The 22,655-nt window shown below is 35.0% G+C and overlaps 1 protein-coding gene across 1 annotated transcript in view; it reads left to right on the top strand.

Moving 5' to 3' along the window:
* The window catches only part of LOC110467400, a 75,760-nt gene that overhangs the window by 37,249 nt on the left and 15,856 nt on the right, over positions 1–22,655 (top strand). Inside the window, exons 16-38 of the mRNA XM_021524539.1 lie at positions 2,884–3,022; positions 3,295–3,439; positions 4,156–4,265; positions 4,548–4,718; positions 5,864–5,958; positions 6,417–6,528; positions 7,125–7,376; positions 8,101–8,246; positions 8,803–9,004; positions 9,648–9,800; positions 10,424–10,587; positions 12,096–12,233; positions 12,505–12,667; positions 13,352–13,495; positions 14,973–15,098; positions 15,789–15,961; positions 16,506–16,654; positions 17,241–17,407; positions 18,165–18,311; positions 19,266–19,394; positions 20,339–20,458; positions 21,117–21,346; positions 22,360–22,467. Coding sequence (XP_021380214.1) covers positions 2,884–3,022; positions 3,295–3,439; positions 4,156–4,265; positions 4,548–4,718; positions 5,864–5,958; positions 6,417–6,528; positions 7,125–7,376; positions 8,101–8,246; positions 8,803–9,004; positions 9,648–9,800; positions 10,424–10,587; positions 12,096–12,233; positions 12,505–12,667; positions 13,352–13,495; positions 14,973–15,098; positions 15,789–15,961; positions 16,506–16,654; positions 17,241–17,407; positions 18,165–18,311; positions 19,266–19,394; positions 20,339–20,458; positions 21,117–21,346; positions 22,360–22,467 — 3,483 coding nt within the window. The remainder of the gene's footprint in view (positions 1–2,883; positions 3,023–3,294; positions 3,440–4,155; positions 4,266–4,547; positions 4,719–5,863; positions 5,959–6,416; positions 6,529–7,124; positions 7,377–8,100; positions 8,247–8,802; positions 9,005–9,647; positions 9,801–10,423; positions 10,588–12,095; positions 12,234–12,504; positions 12,668–13,351; positions 13,496–14,972; positions 15,099–15,788; positions 15,962–16,505; positions 16,655–17,240; positions 17,408–18,164; positions 18,312–19,265; positions 19,395–20,338; positions 20,459–21,116; positions 21,347–22,359; positions 22,468–22,655) is intronic.

Genomic DNA, 22,655 nt, shown 5'->3' with positions numbered 1-22,655 from the left:
TCATCATTACCATAAGTTGTTTTGGTACATGTCAGTACAATCTAAATATTCCAATTTTCATTTCATTTTGTTTTCGTTCGCGGGGGTGGGGCTGTGTGATATATATCTATGTAAGGATGCTCACAGTTTCGCTTTTCTCTAGTTCCACATTAAAACGTTTTTGGCGTTATTGAAGTTGATATCGTTTTCCTCAAATTTCAAGTCTCCTTAATTAAGGACTTTTACGTGAAACTGGTGATGGAGAATGGTTTCGCACACACAGCAAGAGAAAATATTACACCGGTGCAGAGACGTATATATATGGCTGTAAAGTATACGTCTCTAACCGTTGTCAAGCTTTATATAGACAACACCACAATAAGATTGAGTGGCAAAACTACATGAAATTTTGTTAATCAGTGCTCAATACAGGTAAATGCTACAACATCTCATATTTTTTCATACATGTACGGTGCCTCATCGCCAGGTTCAAGTTCTGTATTTCTTTCAGTCGTTCCACTCACCAGTTACAAAGTAAAAACATTTGTGACATTTACAGTGCAAAATAAAAAATAACATTACACAACATTGCAAACACTCACAACACAGGTACAAATAGAAACAGTATCATATGTTTGAAGAGTGCAATTATATATATTTATAATAATTGGGTTCTCGTATTTGAAAATTTTACATATTTCCCTAAGTTCATTTTTTCTTTTGCATTTTTTAAAATTCAGTAGTCCTTTCAATTCGAACATGTTTGGCTTTCAAATGTAATAAGTTTTGAAAAAGTTTGCTCGCAAATCAGAATAACAAGAGCATTTTAGAATAAAATGAAACGCCATCAACACCATCTTTACATACATTACACAGTCGACGATGCCGCTCAATTCTTTGATATCGCCTTTTTCTAGTTTTAAGTTATGAAAAGATAGTCTAATTTGTGCAATTTCTTTTAGATATTCTTGTTGTATGGGTTTACGCTGACAGTTTTGAGGATCAAAATGACCGTAAAGATAAATTTAAACATTTGCTTTTCAGGATATTCATTTTTTTTCTGCACATTCTTATCTAAAAATATCAATTAATCTTTCTTTAATTAATGGATAGAAATTTTTGTCGTTAATATCATATTCTGATACTGTCCACTTTGTAACTTTTTTTTTCATTTTCATTCTCAACAATCTAATATTTAGAAGTTTGTTACGTATTAAGGTTGATATTCAACCTTCGTCGCTGATAACTGAACTCACGATAGATTATCAAAACAAAATCATCTAAGTGAGAAGTTAAATATCCTAATAAGGGACATACATTTTTTCCCATTAAATTCCAATATTAGTTTACCTTGGTAAAGACACTGTTGTGTAATGAACTTGTGTCTGGGGCTATCATTTCCTGACCAAGGGACCTATTATCTTACCTGTAGGTTTTTACTTTGAACTGATTTACCTGCATACAGCTGTACGTGGTGGACAGACAATAAACTGGATTGATTGACATGGACTTAATTGCCTTGAATTCAAACAAGGTGACCTTGATCAGGTACGGCCTATCAGAATCCAATGTAGACTACAGGTGAATGGTCAATGTGTAATCACTGCCTATATTCTCAGGTATAGATATCATATTAAAAGAAAAGTATCTGTCAGCGAGTGGTCATGTTGCCCCAAAAACCTTTATAACTGCCACTGAAGTTGTTTGTACCTTTAACAAGGGACAGGTCATTACCACATGACCAGCTATATGCCTGTTACTAAGATTACCCCTCAGCTGTTGGTTTTGGGAGCACACATGGGCGGATGGCTATTTATGTCCATGAATATGTAAATTCACAATATTAGTCTCATTAAAAAATCGACATATGTGGGGTTTTTTCTTCAGACTCTTATGATAATCGGAATAATTTTCACGTAATGCGGTTGATAATGATTTTTCGACAAATAATATTCCGTAAAATTTTCGACCGAACGTTTCACAAACGCTTTTTGAATGGAAAGATGTAGACGCAAGTGCTTCTACGGAAACGATACGGAAGTGCTACGGAAATGGTACGATAATGGCACGGAAGCGCTGCGAAAATGCTACGCATGTGATACGCAAGTACTACTCAAACGGTACGGAAATGCTACGCAAACGGTACGCTGAAAGTGGAACAGCGAACGTGTACGGGTCTGTATGTAGGTACTGAGGAAATGAAAATTCTAGTCTCGGATGTTGAATTGAGGCATCACATAACCTCAGTGAGCCTCTTTTCTGGCCAACATTTTAAACTCTCGAGTAGAATTTGATACCTTCTTATGTGATACACTTTATTAAGGCAAAGGTAAAAACCATTGTCACTATTGTGAAATAATGGTTTAATTTCTTTTCAAAATAAGAATTTCAAAACTAAAACAATACAAGTTGCAATGCATTTTATAGAATTATAGTTGTTCGTTATCTATCTTATTCGAAAAAAAGAAATACAAATAATGAACAACTGCAGGGGTCAAGCTCGAGACCTGCACATTTCAAACCTTTGCAAATGTTTCCATTTAGGAGTTATAAAAGCATATCTTTAAAATGAGTGTCCAATGTATTGTCCGCAAAGCCTATGCAAACTTGACATGGGAAGTGACTCTAAGTGCGAAAAAATATCCTTTTGGTTGTTTCGTCTTCGATATAGAAGTAAGAATACTCTGAAATAGAAAAATATTTTCATGAAATAATATAAAAAAAACAATCAAACAAACTCTGAGCGGAACCCTTTCTTGCAGTTATATCTAATAATGTGATACCAGTTTTCTTAAAGTATCACAATAAATCTTTGTATATTAAGCGTAAACTTGATTGAAGGTACATGTATATGTATTATGAAAGCGTAAAACATAAGGTAGATATTTGTTCTTTTTCATACAGAGACAAGTGGCTGGTGTCTTGGCATACGTGTATCGCATGGTTGACACCCTGCAGTTACAGAAGTTGATTGCAAGAGCTGTTTACTGTACCCAGTCTGTTACCTACACGTGCAATGTTCTGGGGCCCATGCACGACGCATGTAAGTGCAAACTCGCGTTAGTTTGAGTTTGATTATTTTTAAGTTTATTCCTAACAATTGAAATATTTTCTTTATATTATTTTCATTTTATGATTTTTCAACGATCTGCTTTACTAAAAAACATCTCCTCATTCAGGCAGATATTTAAGTGTCCAGCGGAGAAATTATTTAAACGTCTACTAGTGAGGATTAGTTTTGTAAAGACTGCATTTTGTATGAGTCAAATATTAGATTAGTGCAGCTTACACAACTAATTTATCTTATTGTTTCAGCTGGAGATTCAATTATATCCTGGATCGGACTGGACGGTAACAAACATGAATACCTTCATGGTCAGAATGGAGGCAGTTGTCAGTGTGGCTTGATTAACACATGTCAAGGACCGGGTGTGTGTAACTGTGACGGCACCTCCTCAACGTACGTTCTCTTATTCAAAGTTGTATGTTCGTATTTTTATCCATGTTTGCAAAAATTTGTGTGGATCTTTGTCTCCTTCTGTCTATCTCTGTCACTATTTTTCCTGTCTGTTTATCATAATGATCTTTTACTAATTAAAAAAGTTATTGTCAAGCTTATAATCAAAGGTAGGAGTTAATGTGTTGTTGTTATCTTCATTCCTTATTATTGTTGTCCTGGTTTAACAAACAAATGTTATCTATTGCGCACAAAAACAACAATTGTTAAAAGAATAATTCAGATAATGTGTTTTTTTAAATTTTGATATAATGTAGAAGATTTCTTTTAATATTGGATGTCTAACTGCAACTATTCATATCTTTTGCAAGATAGAAATAAGGTAAGTTAGTTAATATGTATACCAGTCTATATAGCACATTCAGTGAGATTCTTATGTATGACGTTTCGATCGCTAGGACGATATGTACTATTTCACATTTATCAGCATGATGACGAAGGTGATAAAGATGATGATAAACGAGGCCGATTACATACTGAGCTATATGTGGCCGTCAAAAGTCACACATACACATTTCACTGATTTATGAAAGAGTATACATAAAACTGCTTGGTTGTTCGAAAAAGAAACAATCTGAGAATAAACTATGAAATACCATCCTCGAGTCAATCCTTCTTGGTTTGAATGAACAGAATGTTTTTTTTATATATATTTTCAGGTCAGATTCTGGCAAATTATTCAACAAATTACATTTGCCGGCGATGAATTTCACCTTTGCTGACCCGAAAAGCAGCAATGACCTTAACCTTGGACCACTTATGTGTTTCGGTATGTACACCATTTATATTGAAGCTTTCAGGAACAATAACCTCAACATCAGACCACTCCACTGAGGTTCCTGGAATTTCAAAGGTACACGAGGTTGAGGAATTTAGATTTTAAGAATTTTTAAGAATGAACCAGGATGGATTACCAAAACAATGAACCACAATGAAGTGTGTACATGTATGACACTTCTCTGTAAACCAAAGCTACTGTTACTGACAAGGTTTTTTCTTCTTCTGGAAATGATACATTTGTGCTCTTATTGAATAACTAATAATGTTACAGATTTACGTCCAACGTGCAGTGACCTTCTTGAGGCCAGGAACAACCGACTGTCAAGCGAGGTATTTATACCGACAAATACGCCATACACCATCGACCCTGATGGTGCCGACGGGGAAGGACCATTTGTCGTCTTCTGCAAGTTCCCCCAAACCATCATATCTATATCTCCAGGTCAGAATGATTTCTTTATTATTATTTTTATACTTATTTTGCTAACTTGTAATATAAAACTACTTCAAAAAAGGATTAAGTAGCAGCTTTCTTGTTCTATAAATCAGCACTTCCTTTAATATTGGGTTTATCATTTAGGCTAAAGGGGTACCACTGCATCAGTAATAATCACAAAGAAGAGTTCTATTTTGCATTTAGTGATCTCTCTTATATATAGAAGATGAAACAAAACAAACGTTTCATTTTTGGCTCAGTGTTTACTAGTCTTGTAAGCGTCTCTCAATGCTGAATCGGATTTTCATTTTGTTCATGTAGAAGACCTGGATAGCAACATTGACGAAGTTGCAAGTTTATAGTTCCTTTTTTTTGTTACTGATTTCATTCAAGTTCAAACATCTATAATACTGTTCAGTTCATCGCAATTATGCTTTTTGTAGAATATATATTATTTTTGAAAAAAAGCTGAACAAATACTTTAAAATGTTTTCATTTGGTGTATCAATAGCTTTTTTTTATATAAGTGCTGTAAGGAGGTTTATCTAAGAAAGTATAGCTGCAGCTGCTATTTGCGGTACATAGCCTAATCATCACTGCTATGATCGCGTCACTACGCGTTCGAAATATAGTACCTTAAAACCATAATCTAAACGTTCCCATTGACGCTATTAAAAAAGAATTGTATTCGTTTCAGGTGTTTTTCATTTGCTGTTCTAGATAATAACCTGGTCTCGTCGATAACAACTACACATTTTGAACTGTAGAGGAAGCATACCTCTTTAGTGCATTTTCCGTATGAAAAACCAAAACATAAGCAATAAACTACGTAATTGTTTAAGAACAACTGGTGTAACTGCAACCTCGCGCACCATTTAGTTTGTCTAAAATATCTTTGCAGTTAATTGATTAGATAATGACCTTTATATTAATATATTTTTTGCAAATCATTTTGATTACTTTTTTAAGATAAATACTGTGTGTTCACACATTTTTGTGGGGTGTTTAATTTCGGTTTTTTCGTGTGTAATCTTTGCTTTACATTTAACTGTTTTTAAAATCATGGTGTATTAGATAAAAATGTCATTCTTATTATCCGATTAGCTTAAGCAATTCATTTATTAATAAACACTAACCCTTCGTGTTTGTAGACGGCACAAATTCAACAGGAAATTCACCAGGTGAAGGTGTAAATAAATGCTTCACAATTACTTACAACAACGGCGTGTCTCCTGCACAGATAGAGGTAAGGTACCTTTCTTTCAACACACACAAATCAGTTCAACTGCCTTGTAATTAAAAGAAACAGTATTTCAAAAACGTGTCAAATTTGAGATCAATATAGATGTAGTTTCCATTGGGTATTTGAGGAATTGTCACATTCTGAATGTAAATCTCAGGTGACAGAATTTAACAACAAAAGAATGCTAAGTGTTTTCATAATACTAGAATCATGTAAGAAACTAATATAGCAAATGTTACCGTCTTCGTTTACGAGAAAACAATAAATTGGCTTTAAATATGACAACAATACAATATTGGGCAAAACATTGTACAATCTGTTGTTTATGTATTTTTGATTGAAGCAGTTATTTATTTAGCTGTATTTAAATCTCGTTCCATTTTTTTTTTAAATTAGTTTTTTATATCATCAAAAACTAGTAATACTTAAATGAAGACGGTAAATTTATATATTTCCAACAGGCACTCATAGAAAGGTCCAATTACTGTACACAACATCTCAGTTACGACTGTCGAAACGCACCAAAAACTGACCACGTCTTTTACAAGAGCTGCAGTGGAGAAACGCAACCAGGTACGAAAAGTGTTCAATTAATTTCTTTTCCTGTTCTTTGCGAAATGCAGAAGATACTGTTTGAGATTCCGTCCGTCTGTTTGTCCCACATTGTTTTCCGGAAAATCAAGTCAATACACATTTATAAAATTGAGACACACTTGACAAATGTATAAGTCATGGCCATGTCGCACTGAGCTTTTTGATAATTTCTCCAATTCTTATAGATCGATGTATTCGAACATTGAACTTCTTGCATATTGATAGAATTCAGACAAATGCTTTTTATTTTTAAAAGCAGTGCTCAGGCTAGGAATGAGATGAGTGGAATGCATACGCTTTTTATGTTTCGGATAAATTGATCGGTGTTTTCTTAACATTAGTATATATCAGTCAAATATAGCATGTGCTCATGTAATGGGAATGGGTGGACCATGTCAAAATATGCTTTTTTTCTCTCATTACTTCTAGACGATATGACACGTACCGCTTTCAGGTCGAAGCATGCTAGAAATTAGTAAATCCAAGAAAGGATGATATTGATTGATCATTCATCTTTTGGAATTTCGGGAAACGACAATATTATCAATTCAGCTATTGTGGTTGATGTTATGTAGGCTGGGGCGGTTCAAACGGACAGCCGAAATGCGCGTGTGGAGTGACAGGCACGTGCAGTGAAGGTGCTGATGCTCTGTGTAACTGTGACAATGAGGACGGGGACATCCATACAGATGAGGGTTGGATACACAACAAAACGAGACTTCCTGCCTGTGAAGTTTGCATAACACTTGATCCAGTAACTGATACATCGACATCTCGCTCTGCTTCCTACAAGGTGACAGACCTGATATGTAACTCCGGTCCTATTGGTTCGTATTCATTATGAATATTTCGTCATTTTCAAAGTCTGCTTTTTTTTCTATTAAACATATGCAAAATGTTCATAAATATATTTGTGGGAAACTTACATAACGTTGTTAAAACGCTATTTTGAGTAAGAGGCAAAAAGACAACGGGAGCATATGACTATTGTCTTGTCCTTAGGGTCTAATAGGTACTGAATACCTATACAACAGTATCGTCTGCGTTAGATAAATGACTTTTCTTGGCGCTTATCGGTGTCTCAAATTATCCAAGGCATTGCTCTGGGGGAATGAGTGTAAACATTGAAACAAGAACGATCTGATAGAGAAAGTCAAAATTGAAGTGTGTAGGGCTACAAAAGCATGTAAATGGTACCAGTGTTGTGAAACACCGACTTCATATCGCAGTATCATTTACTACAGTTGTTTGATGATATGATGAAACATCGTTATCACTATCAATTCAATGATAAAGATGGTTTTACATTTTCAATACCAATAAGCGGTCATTATCAATGTCCTTATCAGTACTTGGTTTAGCTTAAATTAATCTGGAGCAACAAGGAGCAATTGATATCGACATATATATTAACATATATATATATGTGTGTGTTGCTAGTAAAGCTAAAAGAACAGACGGAGCAATATTAAGCATTAAATGAATTAATGTATACATCAATATATTGCACTTGAGTAAAAGAGGTCAAATACAAAAAAAATTGTCGCTCAGGTCTGGTTGGGTCGTGTCAGGATCGTCGTGATGCAGACATCGTTGAATCAGCAACTATCTTTGTGGACTCGGACGGGCCTGGTGTGGGCAATCCTCCTTTCCCTGTCTTCTGCCGTCTTGAAGCATCACCACGTACTGGTACTGCGGTGAGTATGCAGTATTCCAAACAGACTGTAAACGGATAACGGACGAACATGTCTGGAAATATCCATAACTTGTTGAACCAAATTTAGACTTGGTATACGCTTAGATTCCAGTTGGCATCAGGGCAGTCTAATGGCTAAATACTAAATGAGCTGGAGTTTTGGTTAATCTTAAACAGTCTATCATCTAAAATATGGTAGTACTTGTTTAAAGTCTCTTAAAAAGTAAAACAGATTTTGTATAAAGTATAAAGACTCTGTCTAACGTCTACGTTAAGATTGCACCTTTAATTTGTCTGGAAATTTATAATACAATGTCCGATTAAGATACAACTTTCATCTTCATGTTTCGTACGCACATCAGCTAGTTATAAGGATTATGCTTCTTATAGGTTATGTTATAAGATTATTTTTGTCAAGAATATATATGTGTGTCGAAGATACAATAGGCCAAAACTAATAATTTCAACAAAACTCGAAATAGTACATGTATCAAAAATATTTGAAAAAATGCAAAATGTTATGTCATACTATGGTGTATTATATCATGTTTATACAGGAGATTCGTCCACGCGAACCGGAGTACCCAGTGCCTACTAACGGGACAGTCGTCATACTCTACTTCGTTTTTGATATATCTTACGTTTATGAACTGGTAGAAGAATCCGTGTACTGTGAGCAGGCTATATACTTGTTGTGTGGGGATGCCCAGGTACCGGCGGATGGAAGGGATATGGATGACTGGGAACAAGGACCTAACGGTACCGTACACACGCACATACTTCCTTTATTACAATTACGCTGTAGATTCATCCAGGCTTTAACCTGTTAAACCCCTCCAGAATACTTCGTCATTTGACATTTCGCCCTATGCCCATTCGACTATGTACTTGTTCACATTTGGCCTGTTCACCTTTTACAAATTAGACATTGCATCTGTTCATTCTTTTTGGAGTTCATCATAGATCAGTTCATCTTTTAAACTGTTCGCTTTGGGTCAATTCATTTATATACGTTATTTGATCGCCAAGAATTAAATCACGCCTTTTAACTGTTTTCCCCGAATCATATCGTCGTATGTTTATATTTGCTCTAATCTTAATTTGAATGGAAAAATTAATTAACGATTAGATAATTAACAAAGATTGAAATGTCAATTAGTCCCTGAAAATAACGCTTTTTTTCCCTTCTTGGACTTTTCAAACTATAAAGGACAGTGACAAATTGTTCACGTGAGCGATCCGACTGCAGTGTGTTTTTCAAGATTTATCAATGTGTTCGCTCGTGCACAAAACTTTTTGCGCTAATATAGGTAAAAACATCGACGATTTTCACACCTCAAAAATTCACTTTACAGAAATATACACATTTCAGTTATTGTTGGATTCATGTAACATGTTGTAGGGACGCTTTCGTGTAAGGCTGGTAAGTGTGAGTGCAAAGGCGACGAGACTTACGGAGGTTTCGTAATAGTGAAAGGATCCCTGCCCGCACAGTTTGTCCAGCTCCCAAAGGGCGTACAGGGCACTATATATGTCAAGCCTATGGAATGCTACAGTAAGTATATATCATGCAAAGCCAAAATCTGAGCCTTGTTTGAAACATTTATATCTAAGTATTTAACCACCCGTTTGTTAAACGAAACATAATCAGCTGCACCGGAATGTTGTGAATAGAATCAGTTTAAAAGAGAGCATATGAGCCCACAAATTTGTTTTTTAGTTTTGTGTAACAATTGAAATCCGAAAGTTTATTTTATATAAGCTAATTAATGATAGAGTTAAATCCTATGTACTGTGTGTATCGTTAACACTTTATTGCATGATTGTCCTCATTGGGTGTATATCGAAAGTGTTTTGTAAATTTAGATAATAATCGGATATATATTGATGATTCCAATGACTCAATTAATTATCTATGAATAAGGTATACAAGGTATACTATTTCATATCGCCTAGTTTAATTTTCATGTATACATAAATAAATAAACAAACAAAACTGCTGAATTTTAAGTTTTGAAAAAGTTATATATGTAAAGAATCCCTGGTTATAAATGCTCTTTATCACGTTTACTTAATCGCAATAATAGCATTGTTCCTAAGATAGAATTATTTATTGTAACAGAACATTACTTTGTACAACTTATTAATCTTGTGAATGGAACACCATCCTTCATGTAGATGTTTATAAGGACTGCCATGAAATTAAAGTAAAGGGTGCTATCCTTCCCGCGAGAATCAACCCTGAAAGCGAGTATGCTATAGACCCTGATGGTGCAGGTGGAGTGCCGCTATTTGCTGTTACCTGTGACTTTACGACAGACAAATCAATCGGCATTACCCAGGTTAGTAAACGGTCACCAGCATGGTTTGCAGAAATACAGTGGACAACACCTTTACTATTACAGACTATTAAGTACAGGACGGTCCATGACATTTGGAACCACTTTCATCGAATTTTCTTTAAAATAGGAAAATATCTAATAATCAATTTATTTTGAAAACAAATTGAAGATAAGTTAAATTGTTGCTGGATCTTCAATGGTTTCCCGTATAATACCAAATATATTTCACGGATATGACAGAATAACGATTCATTACATACTTACTAATAAATACGGGGTTTTTGTATATGCGATACGACACAATTGCTCTAACACATATCAGCTCTCGCCGTATCACACCCCAAAACCCGTATCAGCACCCACCGTATCACACCCCAAAAGCCGTGTCAGCCCGCAAACCCATATCACACCCCTTTTGGATTTTTTCCGTTTTTCAATATTCCAAAAATAAAAATAAATCATAAGATAGTATTTTTTTTTTTAGTAAGTATGTAACAAACAGAATAAAACACGCCTTTTTCCATATCACACCCAGTATCAACCCATGTATTATTCTATATATAGCGATGAGCGTTTTGCATATTATGCCGCATGAGTTAAATATATATGGTGTTCAACGAGAAAACCCATTTTTTTCATTATTACACTGTTAAAGTACAATGATGAAAATAGAAAAAGTACGGGAATTAATAGTGTAATGTTTGACCCCATATTCTAATGATTTCACGCTTGACAACATGACTGCATGTCAGTTTGACACAATTCTTCCGTTTTCTTTTATCATCTGGTAAGATTTGCTTCCTCTAAAATACAGCGATTGTCTATAGCAGGATATGTTGTACATTGCATAGAGCAAACCTTTACCAAAGCAATCACTTATGCTACAGTTGCTTCATCTTAATCTCGACTTAATACTTCGGCTTTGAATGCGGATCATAATGTACAGTTGTTTCATGCCTTATAAGTCAACAGTCAAAACTATTTTCCCCGATGAGTTGGGACCCACCAGATGAACTGTTTCCCGAGGCCGCAGGCCAAGGGAAACAGTTCATCTGGTGGGTCCCAACTCCCCTTTAAAACGTCAATGAAAAGTGATAATTTGAACACTAAAACATATACGCTTCTAGACCATTTCTTAATAAAAGGTTCGATGAGTATACAAAGTTAAGTTTAAAAAAAAAATCATATTTTATTGATCAATTGATTCAAAAGAATCGAACAACAGATTTATACTCCTCCATATTTTGAAATTCATAAATTAAGGGGGCAACTGCCCCTTTGTTTGTATTGTAATTAAGACAATTTGTATTTCAACCTTTTGGCCCTAGCATCGCGGATGAGTCCTAGAAAGACGAGACGACAGCTGTGTGATGCAGTGTAATTAATTTGGCTTGACATAGTGTATCTATTACCATCTGTATGTGTGTGTTACGTGCATATGTACATATGGTAAGTTCAACCAATGTTGTTTTTTTGTGCTTGCTGAATCGTATCGTGGTCTATTTTAGGTGGATAATTCCATTGATGGCCAGATTAGTGTGAGTGGACAACGAACATCGACTGAATATACGGTTCCCATTGAATACCCAGATGCATCGCCGGAACAGATTCACGTTCTTGCCAATATTTCCAACTTCTGCTACCAGGTTCGTTGTAAAGTCTTTTGTTCTAAACCAAATCTGCTGCATGAATCACTTCATATTATTTACAATTTAAACCATAAGCAATCTTGTTAATACCTTTTCTGTCATCGTCCTATTTAACAGCAAAATGCAAATTGTAATATTATTGCCATTTTGGTATTTTAAACAAAAAATCTTATTTTGGTGGTTTTGTGACAGATAACGAAAGAATGTTAGTAGTCTCCCCTGTTTGAACAACACCAAAGCAAGTGAAATATATTTTGTTTTTCCACAGGGTATCCAGTACCAGTGCAGCAATATACCGGCTATGCGTTTAACCATGTATGATGGGGAGCAGAGTCAGAGCGTGGGGACTGGCTTTGGCAGCACGGACGGGTGTCCCTGTACGCTCACAGGGGAGTGTCCCAAAAACCAAGTCTGTCAATGTGACGCTAAAGGTAGGATGACGATTTGATATATGACAATTATGTTTTGATGCTGAACTAATTAATGCTGCTAAGAGTTGACGCTATCAACAACCAGGGCCAAGATGTGCAGGAGGTGATAAGCGTTATCACTGTTTATCAATATTTTCGAACCTCTTATAATTTTGTGAATGTACAAGGGAAAGACTCGTAACTATGTACACAATTTTACTGTACTGCTACTTGGAAAGAAAATACCAAGTTAATGGTTGTTTTTGCGCTAATCACTGATTGAGCCAATCACCCTAAGAACAGCTGGTTCCAGATTTTAAAGTTTTAAAACTTTGAAATTGGTGACAACTACCTGTAACTTTGACAGTAGGAAGGCAAATAACAGCGGGGATTTTAATTATAGCTTTATATAACATCGACATTGAGGAAATGACGATAATCGATATAAGAAACTTTGAAACGTAGCATGGGGCGACGAATGCGTTACCCAAGACACGATAACAACAACAATAAGTCATTTTACTTTGACACTAAAGTTGGAGCATCAACTAGGTGCATGGCGCTAGGGATACGCCGGCATCAGTTTTATGCAAACTCAGTAACCACATGATATTTGTCAGTCACTTTGATATTTAGTGTGTCAATCAACTAAAGATAGAACAAATTCAAATATTTTGCTGAAGCAAATATTGTGATTGTTACTAGGTCCAATGGTAACATACGACTATGGCTGGGTACTCGACAACGACTTGTTGCCAATTGAGAAAGCGAGGTTCGGTCCCCCACAGTCGGACAAAGAACAAGGTATCGCCACGATCAGCGGTGTCAGGTGTGGACCCAAGCCGTTCGGTAAGTCACTGTGTAAACAAATCACTTTTCAATCAATCAAAGACGATTTTTTATGTGTCTGACGAAAAGAATTGTATTTTGATTAAATCAAATCGGATATTACTTAAGTAAACATTTCTTTCTTTCTGGGGAGCTTTAAGAAATGATAACATTAATGGTACTCAGATATAGCATTATGGATGAGACTGTGTGATGAGGCGTAATGTATATAAATCCGGTCCTTGACAGAAAAAGAACGTTTTCTCAATTCACCCTAACCTATCTCGACAAATGGATACTTTTCCTGATTTTGCAAGATGTTTAAAAGCCAGGCGAAAAAACCCAAACATTATATTGGTTGACGTGGCGATGATCTATTATTACTGAACCAATCTTTTGGCTACTACTAATTTTAGTTTTGTTAAAAGGCGTCGTTTGAAAGAAATTATAGCAAAATTCACCGGTGTTTTTAGGCAAATTTATGCCTTGATTTGTTTTCATCTTAAGCAATATTGAAAAACTGTTTGAAAATATCAGTCGCTTTAAGTTCATAACAGACTAAGCATGCACAAAATTCATGATCAAATGTGCTATTGGTTATATAAGCATAAAAACTGAAGTATATTATTTTTAATCTAATATATACGTTTCTCGTTAACGAAAGTGGTAACTTTTTTTGTTCGGATTAGTGCATGGCTGACGTTGTTTAACGTATGCTCAACTTTAAGGCACGGTAGTTTAGTGGCAGGATGCCGGGATCGTGACTGAAGGGTTGCGGGTTCGAGTCACGGCACGGCGCTGTGCTGTATCTTTAAGCAAGATTCTGTACTCCACTTGTTCCAGCCTACCCAGCTGTAAATGAGTACGTGGTTGGGCAGTGCTAGAATCGTTGAATGCTAGCTGTGAGCGCCGAAATGACAGCAAAGATGTTGGCTGCTTGCAAAGGCCCTATAACCACGGATAATAACTTGTGAAATGCTTTGAGACGTCCTACGAACTAGGTTGCGATAAAGTAGTTTATAAGGACTTCGAATTATTATTTTTATTATTATTCAAATCATGTTTCATAATATGTGAATTCTGAATTTGCGTATTGTTCTAATGCATGCTACCTAGGGTTCACACGACGACGGCCATTTAGTCAAGAATAATTTGCCCTCTACACTTGCAATGGATATCATATTATATTTAAGTTGTAGTATTCCCCGTATCAAACATGGTTTCATTCGTGCACACAATATTATTGAAAAGAAGATTTCAATCTTAAAATTGGTAATTAGTGAAAACAAGAAAAGCAAATAATGTTTACTTACAGTAGACTCATGTATTTGAGCGTTCGTATTGTTATTTCAAACACTTGTTTGGTAATAGAAAGGCAAAAAAGTAAGTATGCAAAAGAGTTAACAGTAATTATCAATTGATATAAGTTATATAAATTGATGTGTAGATCTAAACCAATATTCAACTATTGATTTATTTGAATGAATACATTTGTCAGACATACCGATGGACTGTGAAGATGCTTATTCCAAGGGGTTCAAGACAGGCGATATTATGATCATGCCCTCAGAAAATGTCACGCCGTTCTTTGTTTACTGTGATATGGACATTGTACCTGGTCATGGTAAGTATACACGCCCTGTCATCGTTGACCATAAACGTACCACAAATGTCTTTTCATTCACTAACTTCGATTTCTCGTATAAAACGTTTCATTCGATGCATCAATATGTTGATGATTGCTGGGTTTGAGGAAATAAGAAAACAGGAAAAGCTTATTTTGATGCACACGGCATCGAGGTTTGTGTTTCACAAAACATGCAATATAAATTGCATGCTATGATATGCCTATAAATTTTGAAAAAGACTGAGGTTTTTTTAGTGTAATTATTTAAAGTACCATGGGTGTACACAAAAGATAGAGCTGAATGTTTCTTTGTTATTGAATTAATCATCATAAGCGTATTTTTGTCAAAGCAATTTTACCTTCGGCAATTAAAATTAATAAATATTTTGTAAGAGGAATCATTAATGAACTGAATTACGTCTTAGAGATCCCATTTTATGGTCATTTGCCCTCACGGGAGATTGTTATTGATCGATTATAATGCCTTGTAGAAATATAATCTGTCCATGTTTCTGTTCTTGATTTTGATATGACATAGTCGGCATTTGATTACCAGTATAACAGTGACGAACATAATGTAGAACGATGGCATAACGTCATAAGCAAAACTCTTAATGCTCAACACATAAGTCCAGGTTTGAATAACCATACGTTGGTACAAAATTTAAAGTTTGTATTACACTGTAGGTGTGACCGTCATTGGAAATGACAAAGATGATGTACCAATCGAACTTGACCTCACCAACGACACGACAATCAACGTCACTTACAACAGTGTTACTATCCCTCAAGTCGAGGCTTTGACAGAGTTTTCCAAATATTGTTTTATACCAGCCAAATACGACTGCTTCGGAACCCAAGTACGGTCATCTTTATGTTTCTTCTGAAAATTCAACATTTATTACTTTAATTCAGATTTCAAGTTTCAATCTATTGATTACAAAAAAAAAATATGACTGTTTAGGTTAACTAATAACAGTTTCTATCTATTGAAAGAGCTAAAGCAAATGTCTTGATATCATATCACATAAGTGTAAACATAGAAAACAAATCCAGGCTTTATACTAAAATCACTGGACTACTAATTCAGTGTACTTCAAAACTTTTAAATGTTCTGTATTCCATCTGCAGATCAGTACCAGCCTGCTTCTTCTGTAATTGGGTCTGATTTGAATATTTTAAATTTCTATTTAACTCATGTCAGAAAAGTCCAAGCTGACACAATTTCACATATTCTCACTTAGGTAAAAACAAAATGTTATGCATTTTTTGCTGGATACCTGCAATGAAATTGCATCTTTCATTTATTGATTATAAACAAATTATATGCCAGAGAAGCAATGCATCTATCCAAAGTCGGTGTATTAATTTACATATGTTAATGTAATATATTCTTTTGTGTAGTTTCTGGGACTTAACAAATTTTACTGGAATGGAAAAGATAACAAGGAGTTCCGTTACTTTGGAAACAGTGATAATATACGACAGGAGTGCTCGTGCGGGACAGACAACCACTGCGGAGGCAATCAATCAGAACCAATACTATTACAAAGGTATGGAAAAGTCACATACGGGTATTGATATATAAATGTATTCATTTTATAACAGCTTGATAAATTTGCAAGACTTGAACTGCAAATAAAGTAGATTTGAAATCAAATATCATTAAATGAGAACATAAGCGACTGGCATTTTGTATGATGGTTACTCTTGAAATTATTTGCAAATTAATACAGTTATTGCGCTTGTTGTAAAGATTCCTTGAGTTTCTGTGAGATTACTTATCGTGAAACATGAATAATTCCAGAGAAACAACAAGTCGTGCTGCCCAACCACAAGGGTAATATATATTTATTTTTACGCACCAAAACCATGATACAATAGTAAAGATGGCCGGGTTGGCGCGCCGTTGTTGTCATCTGCTACAGTCACTCGAAACTCAGGTTTTTTGGCGGCTTTTGCCGACTCTTCCAGACAGGCTTTAAATAAAAGAATTATGAAAAGGAACTCGAGCGCTTGAAACCAACACGACTTTGTTTTAAAATTTTCACGTCATGTGATCAATATATAATCCAATCAAATTATAAAGATGAAGTATGATATTTTAGTTAACGTGTTGCATTTGTTTTCTCATTACAGGAAATGTAGCTGTGATTCGACGGAGGGTGAATGGAGAAAAGACGGAGGAGTGCTCTCAATAAAGGACGATCTTCCTCTCAGGTCTATGACCTTCCTTAAAAATGACATCGCCGGTGCACAGGGAAAAATTACACTTGGCAAACTGTACTGTTCACAAGTAGAGTACAGTAAGTATTCTGTCCAGTGGATAGATAGATTGTTTTTAACATGAATAAACATCATATGATACAAGAAATAAGGAAGTAAAAAACATCTGTGTCGTAATAATGTCATAAATATGCTTCACGTAGCTCTTAACAGCTTCCATAAAAAGAATTAACATTGTTATATATATTATAACTCTGTTGAGGTAAACCCTTAACTAAGAGCAGGGAATTGTTGTTTAAAACCTGTGTTGCACTATCTGATATACTTTGATATAGATTTATGATAAGACAACTTTGACGTTAAATCTGAAATAATGTATCCGTTTGAACAAATTGATCGAGATTCGTGTTTTCTCCCGTGTATTTTGCTGGCGCATTTATAAACAGTGCGTTCAATAACATTATTACGACGTCATCATTTGCACATGCCCGTGTTACATGTATGCGGTTTTTGTTTCGAACATCATTATTGTTTTACATAAAAAGTATGCGTGCTTCAAATTGACTTCAAAATTGAAAGCCATTCAAATTGCCATCAGACAACCAACATGGGCGAAAGTATGAGTCTCCAATTCATTTCCCTACATTATGATATGTTTGGCACGTTATCCTACTAGTAACGAGGCAGTTACACTTACGCTAATAATTATGCAAGCAATTCAGCAGCTAATATGTTGTGTGACATTGTTTTTAATTTTGAGATTTCTACACTTTCATTTCGGTAATGTGTATATATGTTTATCAAGATGTTTTGCTATTTTTATCTTATTTTTCACAGATCCAAATGAATGTGAATTGGACATTCATGACTGTCACAACCTTGCTAACTGTGAAAATACAAATGGTGGTTTTGAATGCCACTGCCCGGTGGGATTACAAGGCATCAAACGAGACCCACTTGTGGCGAACGGTCGAAATTGTTATGGTGAGACGTTAAAACCATAGGTTGTCATAAATATATTACACAGGAACAAACACTGTGGTTTAAACTACAGAAACCATGAGCTTTTATCGTGGAAACGGTGTCATTGTGATTTATTTATTGAAGCGTCTGCGCATAATACGTAGACAACTATATTTTGTATACAAATGTACGAAAGTAGCGATTTGTGGGTTTGAACTGTTCAAACTTTTAATCCTGTTTGTAGTCACTTATACCAAAGTGTTCTAATTTAGATAAAAGTATATACATATGATATTAGCAAAAATGTCAACACCACCAAGGAATTTAATTTTAAATTATGTGTGGATCTTAAACGGTACGGTATACAACGTCGCAGGTTTTCATGTTTTTTTTCCACATTATGTTAAGGACTATGAGTGCCATATACAATCAAAATAATAACATGACCAGATGAACTCTGTTTGCAATCGGCGATCGACAAACAAATGTCTAATTGTAAAATGAATGATTCAAGTACATACATATATTTCTGTCATATGTTGTGGTTGCATTTGCTAATTTAGCAACTATTGATCAATTATGGACTTTTATTGAAATGAACATGTATGGACCTGCGTAAGTTATATTAACGGAGACGAAATATCACTTCCGTAAGTTCATATAACCACTTCTTTATGAAATAAAAATCTTTAATTGTTATATAAGATGCTACATAATGTTTTATTATTAAACAAGATAAAACGTAAGGAAATTGTACATAGGAAAGTAGGAGGGAGCGGTGTGACATAATAATTGAACTGATGCCATAAAGTTAATATTGACCTGATATTTCTTAAAATAGTAACACTGAATTCGTATCAAAAATCAGCGATATCCTTTTAATAAAGCAATGAAGATGTCAACAGAAAATAGTTCAATACTTAATTATAAGTAATTGTATATATATATAAAATTTTACACTCACTTTACTTTCAGACGATGATGAATGCGCTACCGGAGTTTGTCAGCCTGACCGTGCAGACTGTACTAACACATTTGGGTCATTTACTTGTACATGCCACGATGGTTACGTAATGGCGGCGGGATCCGAAACAGTCTGCAATGGTATGGATATATTCGCTAAGGTCAAAAGAAATATGTGTGTTTCAGATATCCCGACCTATACTAGACTTGCCTTCCGACCCTAGAACATTTAATCACTTACTTGAATCAAAATTAATTTCTTATACAAGCAAAGCTCACATTCACTTATTAGAATGTGCTTTCTTCCTGTTCAAGACACTGGCCCGTTCTTTGACAGCTTACTAGCTACTGTTATGTGTGAAAATGCATTTTTTTTTAATACAAAGCATATTATTGAATCCCATAAGTAAAATAAAATGAAAAAATAAATAAAAATAAAAGGATAAAAATATATATATATTTGCCTACCAACCTACCCTATTTTTTTCTGGTATGATCCATGAAACACAAATAATTTATGTTTTGGCGTTACTAAACTAAATATATGAATATGTTCATCCTGTTGTATTTGATAGTATTTTATTGCACTTACGATACGATATTTTAATATTTGAGCAACTCCATATCTATATACTTAGAATCTTGTCCAGATGTTTTATGAATATATGAATAGTGCCCAAATGACAATTGTGTACTCTCATTCAATGCCTTCACAAGCAGTTATATTAAAGCGGTTTGAAACATCAAATGATTTACATGACCGGGGTACATTCAGCGATGATAAAACAAGATACATTGAAGAAACTGACAAAAGAGGGGTTGTATATAAATTACAAAGAAGTGCATTCAGAACAACGTTTTTGAGTAAAGACAACTTTGCTTTCGATTGGTCAAAAACTGTTACATCCATTCGGTGTGCGGCTGAAACGAACTTATGGTGATAGTATTATGTACAAATATGAATGTATACATGTTTGTTGAATTACGTGTAGCAAGTATACAACAGTGTCGGTGTACCCTTAATACCCTTAATAACAAATAGCCATTCTGATGCACACAATTCACAATATGTTTCTGTCAAACAGACATCAATGAGTGTGCCAACCCTGATGCTTGTTCTCCGCATGCCGATTGCTTCAACAGACCCGGGAATTACGTCTGCAGGTGCAAGCGTGGCTTCAGGGGCGACGGTTTTAATTGCACGTGTAAGTAACCTGTTCTATCTATTGAAAGTTCTGGGAAGCTTCCATCCATGCGTATTAGGTGGTTATGCCGTTTGTTCAGGCAAGACTTTTTATGGTATAAATTTTATTGTACAACTTGTGAATATCGACAGGAATCATCCTTTTACATATAGTTTATGTTGAGGCAAGCAGGCATTTCGAAGTTGAAATGATATTGATAACCACAGTTAAGGCGATATATGTTCAGTTTATTCTTAATTACATACAAATACAAGTACCGGTTAGTACAACAAGACGATCAGTAAGGATGCTTCAAATAATCTTTCTTGTGCTTCTGTTGCATTTCTTTATGAAATCTACAACAGTATGGAACAGAACTGATAACGGAAATGCACACATTTACACTTTTACTAATTTGAATAAAAAATATATGTAAGAACAGATTATTGTGGTTGTTACAAAATTCAAATAATCCCTTAGTTTTTAAAACACCGTAAGTTCAAATTGCTATTTGGTTGATACTTAACCTTTTAGGCAAAATATGATGGCTACATAGGGTTGAATGTAGATAACGTGGAGTATATTTGATATATACATTGCAATCCTATCACATGTCTCGTTGTAACATTTTGCATCCCACATTGATATTCATGACTTTAGTGTGTGTGTATTTTCACAGCAATCGGAATCTGTTCGTGTTTCGGAGATCCCCACTGTCTCTCCTTTGACGGAAAGTGGCTCCATTTCCAAGGCGACTGTCAGTATACGATGGCAACCGATGGCTGTAAAGGACAACCACCTACATTCGAAGTCAGATCTAAACATTGGAATCAGAACATTCGCGGACTTAAAGGCGCCACATGGATTGAAGAAGTAGAACTCATCCTCTATCATGGAGGACAAAACACGGTATAATGCATTTTTTATAATTTTTCTGGTAATTATCGACACCGCTAAACCAAAATCTAATCTCTATGGGTCAATTTGTGCTGTATATAAGGATATAAATACAAAGTGTTACACTAATATGAACTAAAATGTCTTCAATTTTCCATCAGTTGCAATTTTTGTAATGTTTGGCCAAGTATTAAATAGATACTGTAATACAATGATCATTTACATTATAATTGTTTCCCCGCTATTGCGATGCGAGTGCCCTATTGCTATCATGATATATGTCCAATAAGGGTTTAGAAAGTCTCTAGGGTCAAAGTTAAGGTCACTTTTACTAAAAATGGATTGTGTGGTGTAAACTCCTTATCTCGGAATCCAATAGTCTCGTCTTTTATTTTTACATTTGTCATGGTAATATAATGTGATATCCATTTGTACAATGGAGACTCAAAACGTTTCTAAGCTCAAGGTCAATGTTACTAAATAGATCCATGGGTGGGGGTAAAGCCCTTCTCTCGGAATTCCAATGACTTATCTTTTAGAAATTTGACATGGTGTAACACTGTGAAAGTGTAGATGTGCAGTGAAGGTTTAAATATTATTTTTAAACTCAAGGTAAAAAATATTACTAAAAATAGATAAAGGTGGACAAGGCTAGGCACATGTCGGGCCCTTGTTGACCTGTAAGTGTTTGAGTTCCTGATATCGTCAGGATATTTCAATTCATGAAACAGTTGATTTATTTCATAGCACGTGAGTGTGAGCGTGAAAAGTAAAATGTATTCTATATTAGGCTATTTAATGAATGTACCTAACATATTCATTTATCAAAATCTTATTTCAAAATGTTTTTGAGACTGATATTTTTACTAGTTGCGTTACAAGTCAGTTTCACAAATGATCTTCTTAAAAAACAATCAAATGACAACCGTTAATTGTTATGGTTATAACACACAACTCTTTTTCTTTTGATAGGATCATATACAATATAGGTTGGGACATGTATACACGATTGATTTCTATTTCAGACGGTGACGCTCAAGCAGGGTAGTAAGGTTTGGTACAATAGGGAATTGTATCCTGTCCCAGGTACACCAGATGAACATATTGACTTCCGAAGATTTGGTAGCTGGATCGTAAGTAGAAATTGTAATGAAAATGAATTGACAAATGTGGGAATTTGCCTCTTCGCCTCGGCTAGGAAGACAGTTTTATTTTACAACGCTATTTTTCTCATACTCAGATAGTTGGAGGTTAGCCAACAACTGCCACGCGATTGACATTTCTTATTTATAGATAAGAAACATGAGAGCCTTGGCTCTTG

The sequence above is a fragment of the Mizuhopecten yessoensis genome, unplaced genomic scaffold (genome assembly GCF_002113885.1).
Source record: "Mizuhopecten yessoensis strain PY_sf001 unplaced genomic scaffold, ASM211388v2 scaffold11173, whole genome shotgun sequence".
Classification (NCBI taxonomy): Eukaryota; Metazoa; Mollusca; class Bivalvia; order Pectinida; family Pectinidae; genus Mizuhopecten; species Mizuhopecten yessoensis.
The sequence above is the reverse complement of the archived record's forward strand: the minus strand, read 5'-3'. Positions and strand labels throughout refer to the sequence as shown.